This window comes from Beta vulgaris, chromosome 6, assembly GCF_026745355.1.
Source record: "Beta vulgaris subsp. vulgaris cultivar EL10 chromosome 6, EL10.2, whole genome shotgun sequence".
NCBI classification, from domain to species: Eukaryota; Viridiplantae; Streptophyta; class Magnoliopsida; order Caryophyllales; family Amaranthaceae; genus Beta; species Beta vulgaris.
Window position 1 is genome coordinate 23978502 of NC_079207.1, and position 10091 is coordinate 23988592.

At 34.7% G+C, this 10091-nt stretch overlaps 1 protein-coding gene across 2 annotated transcripts; it reads left to right on the forward strand.

The window, feature by feature from the left end:
* Window positions 1-5526: 5526 nt before the first annotated feature.
* LOC104896298 (F-box/FBD/LRR-repeat protein At1g13570) lies at window positions 5527-9353 on the forward strand. 2 transcript variants are annotated; one of them, XM_048647544.2, is made up of 4 exons: window positions 5527-6886; window positions 7394-8244; window positions 8331-8477; window positions 8777-9353. In XM_048647544.2, exons 1-4 carry the CDS (start codon window positions 6847-6849, stop codon window positions 9068-9070), a joined length of 1332 nt encoding a protein of 443 aa, XP_048503501.1. In that variant the 5' UTR covers window positions 5527-6846; the 3' UTR covers window positions 9071-9353. The 2 variants fall into 2 exon arrangements, with proteins under 2 accessions (XP_048503501.1, XP_048503502.1); XM_048647545.2 differs by having other exon boundaries at window positions 5529-6651; window positions 8777-9351.
* Window positions 9354-10091: the final 738 nt, after the last annotated feature.

A 10091-nucleotide genomic window follows, 5' to 3' on the forward strand; every position in this document is an offset into this window, starting at 1 on the left:
AGGACTCTGAAATGTTGCTTTCAGATGTTGTGTTGCTAAATGTGGGCTTGATGATATAAGATCCACATGGTGTCATTACACCTGGAACAATAAGCAGCTGAAGACTCTAGACTTTCCAGCAAGCTAGATCACGTGATAATGCAATGATAAAATGGCTGGAGGTTTTTCCTTCTTTTGAGGCATGGTTCATGCTTAAGGGTATATTTGACTATAATCCTATGCTGCTAAAAGTTCATAATATGATTGATAGAGGGAGAAGTCCATTTAAGTACTATAGAACGTGGAGTACAACCCTTGAGTTTCAAGGAAGAGCGTGAAAGAGTCCCGGATATAAATGTAAGGGGAAGTGCCATGTATTATGTTATCAGAAATTGGAAATGTCATGTAGGAACTTAAGAGATTGAACAATAAAGGGTTTAGTAAAATTCAGGTGGCTGATGCAAGAGCGTGTTCCGTGCTCTTAGATTATCAGAAGTCTCTACATTTCTTTTCTGCAACAAAAAGCCAGATTTGCTTGGATGACAAATGGGGATGAAAATTCTTTAATGTTTCATCGTGCCATCAAGCAAAGACAAATTCATAATATTGTATATGATATTAATGATATACAAGGAAACTAAAGAGTGAGTTGTGAAATTGAGGATGCTTTTGTTCAATATTATAAAAAGCTTTTAGGCACAGCAAGGGAGATAAGAAGAAATCTGAGTGATGAAGTCATTTCTTGGGACCGGTTCTTAATGAATGCTAGCAAGAAATGTTAATTATGCTTGTCAGTGATGCATATATCCAGCAATCCCTTTTTTCAATCCATGGAGATAAGTCTCTAGGCCCTTATGGCTTTGGGACTTTTTTCTACAAGGAAGTATGGTATCTAGTGGGGACTGAAATCATACGTGCAGTATAGGAGTTTTTCCCTTCAAGAAAATTACTAAAGGAACTCAATAATAGATTAATTACTTTGATCTTTAAAGTAAAATGCCTTGTTAATGTCTCAAAATTTAGACCCATTGCCTATTGCAATGTGATTTATAAATGCATAACCAAGGTAATCTATGCAACAATGAGAAATGTGCTCCCTGAAATTATAGCTAAAAATCAAAGAGCCTTCATTTAGGGGCGATTCATTGCACACAATGTCTTGATTTGTCAAGATATGGTTAGAGGTTATGGGAAAAAGAATGCAAGCTTAGGTTGTATAATAAAGATGGATATGAAGATAACATATGATGCCATAGATTGGAATTTTCTAGAAGATATGATGCAAGCTTTGAAATTCCTTGAGAGGTTTGTGTCCCTGATTATGGAGTGTGTTAGACCCCCAATGTTCACATTGCTGATTAATGGCAAAAGTTGTGGTTATTTTATAGGAAAAAAAAAGATTTAAGGCAAGGTAACCCAATTAATGTCACCTTTGCTCTTTGTGATTTGTATGGAATATATGTTTGGAACTATGTTGATGGTGGGAAAAAAATGAGGAGTTCAAGTATCACCCAAGATGTTTTGGTGTGCAGCTGAATCATTTATGTTTTGCATATGATATTATATTGTGTAGCAAGGGAGAATTTAGATAAGTTTACTTGATTCTTCAAGATTTTAAGCACTTTTCTTAGGCTTATGTTTTATAAGTGAATGAGAAAAAGACTGAAGTTTATGCTTCTAGCATGAAGAATGATATGATACACAAAATCCTTGATGTTTCGGGTTTTAAAAGAGGTAAATTACCTTGGGGTTCTAATAAGCTACAAGAAAATGACTGTGAAGGATTGTATAAAACTAGTTGAAAAGATGAATGCCAATGTCAGGTGTTGGAGCAGTAGACACCTCTCCTATCAGGGGAGGTTAGCTCTTATTAACTCAGTTTTACTAAGTATTCATACATATTTGTCATAAATTTTTATTTTGCCAATAAAGTGTTACATGAAATTGAATTGGTTTATATAGCTTACCTATGGACAAAGGCATGCTTTTAGTAATTAAAGAGGGTATGTGGCATGTTAAAAGTGTGTCTATGTAAGAATGCATGGGGTCTAGGGATCAAGGGACATCAAAGCGTGGAATAGAGCAGCTATGGGGAGGTATTACAAGGGTAACTTAGGTAAGTTGACCCATAACACTCCCTTGGAACATATTGCTTTGGACGGTCAGAATTTAGGTTCCCAACATTGCACCCATAAATGAATCCCTCGGATGAACCATGGGCCATTGGCTAGAATCCTTGCCCTCTCCTCCTCCGACTCACATGGAACTACACAAAATTCCTTTCTCGATACAATTAGGTCCACTTTGATGTTTATTTTTCGCGTTTTCTTAAGAAACTCCTTTATGAACTCCTTTGCAAATGACCTACCCACAACCTTGTCGATAATGGACGAAGCCCAAGGGTGGCTTAGTTTGTGGTAGTTGTCTTCCGAGAATGAAATGAAAACGTTGTTGCCCTAACTCGCACCCTCCTCCACCGGAGGTGTCATCGCAAAAGCCATACAAAACTTCACCTTAATAACGGCCAGGTTTTTCCCCTAGACTTTCGAAGGCGCTACCACCTTCGCGATATTTCTAGCAAAAGACTCCCCACTTTGCCAAAACATACCTAGTGGGGGAAGGTCGAGGGATCCGGAGGCACTTGACTCTTCGCATTCTGGTCGGAACTAACCTGGACAGGCACGGCAGAGGAATGCAGGCTGGGTAACTCTGTAGTCGTGAGGGCTGGTGAGGATGGGGGCATCTTTTTTGTGGAGCTTCTCTCTCTAGTATCTCTCACTTGTTACTCACAACATTATAGTCAGTTCTTCTTCCTCTTAACCTCTTCTGTTTGTTCACTTTTGCAAACATATGTTTTTGCAAAAATATTAGTAATATCGACTCAAAATTCTTTTTACTGCATTCTCTTCTAATTTACACATTTCGTACATTTGCATTGTTCACATACTTCAGTTTAACGGATGATTGTAATTTATACGAAAAGATTAACTAACTTCTTTATAGGGACAGGATCACATGAGAATGCCAATTTATATGAGAAATGGGAATGAATCTAAATCACGCTATTGGATTAGAGTTACGACACTTCACTAGGGGAAAAAAAAAAGAAGGGTTGCGCAAGAAGGGCTGCGCTTTCTTCAAAACGCAGCCCTTCTTTATTGTAGGGTTGCGTTTTTTAAAAAAGCACAGCCCAACGTAACAGAAGGGCTATGTTTTTGAAGAAAAGCGCATCCCTTCACTCATAAGGGCTGCGCTTGTCAAAAAAACGCAGCCCTTCTAACAGTCAGAAGGGCTGCGTTTTTTTTAAAAGCGCAGCCCTACTAGGTGAAGGGCTGTGCTTGTTTAAAAAACGCAGCCCTTCTGACTGTTAGAAAGGCTGCGTTTTTTTGACAAGCGCTTGTAAAAAAAAAACGCAGCCCTATATGGTGTTTTTTTAAAAAAATAAAATTAAAATGTACATGCATGAATCGTTTTACAAATTTACATTACGCCCTTCCTTCCTCTATTCTCACAACCTTCCTTCCTCTATTCTCTCTCCTCTATTTTTCCTCTATTCTCACGCCCTTCTTCTCCCTCATTAAATTCTCTCTCTTCTCCACAAAAACAAATATCAGATCCTATATTCTTCAACCCTCATTCAACTCTTCTTCTTCTAAACCTTCATTTTCTGCATTTTTTAGCTAAAATGAAGCGAATTCTTCAACAATGGCGTCCAAGCGAATTCTCAAGGATCGGAGCCACCGCCAACACCGAAGAAGTCACCACCGCCAACACCGCCAACACCGCCAACGCCGCCAACGCCGCCAACACCCGCACCAACAACAACACCCACACCGTCGTTTTTCAGATCTATAATTTGTTGATGTTTGTTTTGATTAATTAATGTAATTTCAGATTTATAATTTTTCTCTTTTGTATTTCTGTTCGTTTTTTTTATTTTTGTTCATTTTCGTTCTTGCTTTTCTTATTTTCGTTCCTTTCTGTTCATTTTCATTCTTTTTTTTTCATTTTCGTTCATTTTTTTTTTGTTCATTTTCGTCCCTTGTTTTTCAATTTTCGTTCGTTTTTTTATTTTCCTTCTCTCTATTTTCTTCGCTCGATCTCGATTAGGTTTACCTTCATTAGCGAAAATGGGTTCGTCATTTTTCTAATTAGGGTTTCAGTTTTTAGTTCCAGATCTGATTTCATTATACTTTTTTGTTTTCTAGTTTATTTAATTTCATTTCGCTTTTTAGTTTAGATGCAATAATATCATATTTCTTCTGTATTTTAGTTTTAGTTTTTGTTCCTTTTTTTTTTCATTTTCGTTCTGCAATTATGTTCTGTTTTAGTTTTTAGTTCGGCTGGTTCATCTTTTTGGTGATCTACAGAAGATAATCTCTCTCTTGTAGATCTTGACTCACTTATCGTTGTTTGCTTCTGATTTAAACCATCTTTCAACCTTAAGAGTCTGATCATGAAACTCACATATTTCAATGCACCTTGATAATATGTTAAAATTCAGAAAATGTAAAAAAATGTCAAAAAAAAAAAAATTTTAATTTTTTTTTGGTAGGAAGGGCTGCGCTTTTTAGGTAAAGGAAAAATTGACAGAAATAATCCTAACTATGACCGGTCCACTCAAAATAATCCGAACTTTGGGTTATTCTAGAATAATCCAAACTATTTAGGGTACCTTCCCAAAATAATCCAAACTTTTATTTTTCTTGCCTTCAATGATCCCTTTTGGGTCTACTATATATAGGATAATTAAAAGTTTAGATTATTTTGAGAATGTACTCCTCATAGTTTAGATTATTCTAGAATAACCCATAGTTGGGATTATTTTGAGAGAAACGGTGATAGTTTGGATTATTCTTGTCAATTTTTCCTTAGGTAAAAGCGTAGCCCTTCTTAAAAAGTGAAGGGCTGCTATTGAAAGGGCTGCTGTCAAAAAGCGCAGCCCTACATGCCTTTTTCAGCGCAGCCCTTCTTCATTTTTCCATTAGTGCTTGTTCATCCAAGTTATATCCCTGAAAAAATTTGTAGCCCAAAAAAAATATTTTTCAAAAATTAATTTTTCTAATTTTTTTTAGTTACATCACTTTTTCATTAGAGTTACATCACTCGTTTATTAGAGTTATAACACGTAAAATTCAGTTTCATTTCTCATGTATGCATTCTCATATTATAATAGTTGAATAACCTTATAATCAAAGGTATACTTAGACAAGTGTAAAAGTTAATGTGTCTAGACTTAAAACAACAAAGGTAGTAATATCTACGTCCAACTTAGTTATCATTAGTTATCATTAGCATGATTTAAACTTGCGAGGTTTTCGCTAATCAACAGAAATATATAGAATCGCGAATCGAATCGTCTACCATATTTTGAATCGTAAAATCGTAAAATTTTAAGATTTGAATCGCGATTTTAATAACTTTGGATACTAGTATTTTCACATTCATGTGGATATTACATTGATAAGCTAGGCGTTTAGAGTATGTCGATAGTGATGATAGAGCGTTTAAAATTCGTGGGATGGGGCGGGGGTATTTAAGAATAAAGGATTTTAGTATCTGTTATTTCCCTCATTTTCTTTTCCCCAAATGAATTGATTCGTGGAAAAAATATGGATTAGGGGTTAACGAAACTCATTACATGTTTCACAACCAGCTTGAAAAAATTTGAATTTAAATCGATCGATCTACTTGAGTACCAAAAATGAGAAATTGATTCGACATGCTGGAACGTTCGGGTAACAAAATTAATTATTTTTTTAACCAACAAATCTAATTAACATTTATATTTGTTTTCTTGACAAAATTGATTTCTTAAACAATCAATACTTAATAGTTGAAAGGCGTGCTAAAGCCTGAATGCAATTTAATTTTAACGATCTTCCTTAAATACCCCCGCCTCATTATCTCACGAATTTTAACAAAGGGGAACGGATAAAGAAGTAAAATAAAAAACAGAAACAGAAAAAAACTATAAATATCCTTACCGGTTTTCAGAATTCGCTCTAATACTAGATTACAAAGGAAATTTCTACTCCCTCTACATCAACAATCATCTATTCCCAGTCCCGACTAAGACCCTGTGCAGGGTGAGCAACTACACAGGGCCCCAAAATTTAATGGCCCAATTGTATATTGTTTTGTCCAAAGTAAAAAAAAAAAAAAAGCTAAGTTACTTTCATGCTGCCCACTACTTTTCTGAGAAAGTATAGTCCCATACCCGGTATGGGACAACTTTTCTCATATCAGTTACTTGATATGATTAGATGTAGCTCAAATATGATTTAATAACGAACTGATATGATTTGATGTAACCCAAATATGATTTAAGATTTCAACTAACAAGCCCCCAAAAAAAAATATGAAAAAAAAAATTATAATTTTAATATTATTTTTGTCATAAAAATTATATAAATGCCATAGTATTGACACATACCCAATATGGGAATATAATTGCTCCTACTTTTCTATCCCTTCCAATTTACAAAACTTAACTCCTCGTCTCCTCCTTTATTGTTCTCAGCCTCCAAAAAAAAATTTCACTCTTCCCAATTTCCATTACAATTTACAGCTCTAATCCTCAATTCCCAAAGAGAAATAAAAAAAAAAAGGTGTTTTTGAGTTCAATTTAATCTTCATATTCCTCGTATGATTTTCAGATTATAAGAAGAGGTAATTCATCCCTAATATAGATAAGTTTTGATTTGAGAAATCTGAACCCACAACATTAAAACCCAATAAATTTAAAAATGGAGGAAAAGTTATCACCAACACCTTCTCCAATTCAACATCTTTCTCAACATTGCAATGCAATGAATTTTGCTGAAGGTTTTCGTGATAATCCTGCTCCTTCCCACATCAAAAACGATGTTGTTTCCGCCATTAATTCGGACTTTATTCAGTACAGGTTTTTTTAATATTAACTCCATATTTGTTTTTCCTTTATGGGTATGTATTTGTTGCCCCTTCTTCTGAAAACGTCAACTACTTAGTTACTGTACACCCATAGTTCAATGTGTTTTAAGTTTCTTGAACTTTATGGGTCGGAACAAAAATATTATTTTTGTGGGTAATTCTTGATGGTTATTCTTGGATGCTTTCTAATTTTATATAAGAAAAAGAAATTCTAAAATGTTGGATTATTGATAGACAGGTAAATTATATTCTTCTTTTAATATTTTATCAAAGCTATTACGACTTTGCCAGTAATCTTATGTTCTATGTGTTGCTAATTCTATATTTTAGATGATACTTCTTTTTGTTAGTTGATGATTTTTCTTCAAATAATCGTAATAGGGTTACAATTTTCAAGTAGAATTTGTATATACATTGAATTTTGTTTTGAAAAAAACTTGTATTATTTGTATGATATTTAAAGGTTTTTTTTTGTTGTTTGTTGGTGGTGGTGCTGTAGATATGGAGGATAATAGTTCCAAGATGATAAGACTCAATAGCAGTAGGCTTGATTATATCAGTGATCTGCCGAGGGATGTGATATACAAAATCTTGGAATGCTTGCCTCTCAAGGATGCTGCACGAATGTGTTTTCTTTCGCACAAGTGGCATGACATTTGGACTTCGAACCCCTATCTTGTTTTTAATCATGCATTTTTTGAAAGTGTCCTTAAAGTGGAAATCTGCAAGACCGATAAACTTCACAGTATTGTGAGCAAAATACTCTTTCAACATGAAGGTCCCATTCTTAAGTTCGCATTGTATGTTCCTCCTGTACAATCCTGTCTAGATGTTACACAGTGGATATCCTATCTTTCAAGAAATAATGGTCTTAGGGACTTTAGCCTGTGTAGTACGTACCGTATGCCTCTTTGGTTGAGCTCGCGTCTTTTCTCGTGTGTTGACTTGGAGAAGTTGAAGCTTACTTCCTGCGTCTATTTCAGCCCTCCTCCTAATTTCAGGGGCTTTCCGAAGCTGATAAGCCTTGAGCTCGACGGAGTCAAAGTAAATTACAGCACTTTCGAAAATCTAATTGGCAGTTGTCCTCTACTACAAAACATAGTTTTAAAGAACTATATTGGATTGGAGCATAAGAACTTTACCATTGATGCTCCTAACCTCAGAAACTTGACTCTTGATTGGGCTTTCGAGTCAGTTTATCTGAAAAGTTGTGATAATCTTGTGTCAGCTTCGATTGGTATGTCAAAATTGGTTAATGTCTGTGACAAGGCCAGTTTACATGGTCTGTTAAAAGTTCTTACAAATTCGATCAAACTTGAAAGGCTTTGCTTAAGAAGTCATTTATGTAGGGTGAGTAATGTTTGAATTATAGCTGTTATAAATTTTAAATTCGTGATTTTCTTTATCCTGTTTGATTCGAATTGTTGCGGGTGCAGATTTTCTTTAAAGAAGGTAACCTTGGTACCTTTCAGAACCTGAGAAATCTGGAGTTGGTAGGGCTTCCTTTGGTTTTTCTGGATGATTTCTCTTCTACCATTAGCTGTGTACAGAGCTTTCCTAACATTGAAACGCTTGTAATCTATGTAAGTAACTCTTTATATAGTGGGATCTCTATCGCCATATATATAATCTACTATGTTACATAGGCTCGAGAACATTATGTGTCCAAGTGTCTAACTCGGCTATTGAAGAAAATTTTCCGTGTTTTTGGTCAAAAATAATGTCAAGAAACAAGTGAAATTTTGTAGAACAGAGAATTTGTAGCGCCTTTTACCATGTGCAAAGTCAGTCTTGAAATCTTATAATTGTGATTTTTCTCGTTATATAAAAGTTTAACTAATTAGAGTTTTGAATGTCAATTACACTTGTTTGTTATTTTTAGGTTCAGAGCAGCGCCAATCTAGCTGAGCGTCTGCTGGACTACAATTCTGACTCTACATTGCATCACCTCCGTTATGCTAGAGTTTTGTTTTCGGTTCCTTCTAATACACAGATGAAGTTTTTCGAGTATTTGCTTGCTTGCTCCCCTGTGCTTGAGAAATTAGTAGTACATTTCTATTCCTCCGACAAGGGCACCTCTACATTGAATCTGTTAAGATTGTCAACGGAGTTAAATCGGTTTCGTAGAGCATCACGAAGGGCAGAAGTCATCTGCAAGGGTTTAGGAAGGGAGTGATACATGGATTGTTTATTGGTGTGTGGTACAATTTTTTTATAATAGCACAGTAGCACAGAATAGTTGAATCAAAAGGCAAATGTTCAATAACTTCAATTCCCCGGTTTGCAATATGTTGTAAATTTTTAAAAGACTTTCTCACTCCCTCACCCGTCCAATGAACTGGTCAGTCAGGCTACAACAGATATACACCCATTGTTAATGTTGCTATCAAGCTATGAGTTGGTGTTGAGTTGCTCTATTTGCTTCATTTTATTTGGGTAGAATTTTCATTTATATTTCATCTAGTTTATGGATCCGTGCATCATGCACGGGAAATTTTATGTTTCCTTGTTTTTGAACATTGAATAAATATATCAAATTAATTAAAAAATTAAAGGTTTTAAATACGCTAATGCATATAACCGAAATATCAACATAGGTGCAATATAAGTCTATCCAACATAAACATTAACTTATACTCCATTCGTTTCTTTTTAATTTACTCACTTCACTTTGGGGAAAATCAAGGAGGAAGTTCAAAAATATGAGAGAGAAACTGAGAAGATGAAGAGAGAAACTGAAAAGTGAGAGGGAGAAACAAAAGAGTGTATTAAAATATTAAAATGTGAATGACATGGGTGGAAAAATAGAAGAAAGTAGATGTGATATGTTATCAAAAATAGAAAAAGCAATAATGCGTAGATTAAAAAAATGGACTAAAAAGGAAAGTGTGTAGATTAAAAAGAAATGGAGGGAGTATATACTATAATAAAGTAAAAAAAAACTCAAGACGTCCATCACATTATGGCAAATGGTTACATGTTCTGAAACACAATCTTGTACACTATATTAGTAGTGGTATTTGATATTGCTTTGTCTTTACACAAATTAATATTTTCAAAGTCTTTTTTACTTGTAAATCTTGATATTTCCACAAAAAATTATACAGAGCTAAAAACAGGTCGAGACAGATTTAAACCTATATGAGAGGGAGATTGTTCTTGGCTTTTATTTATCGTCATGCAAAACACAACCAAAC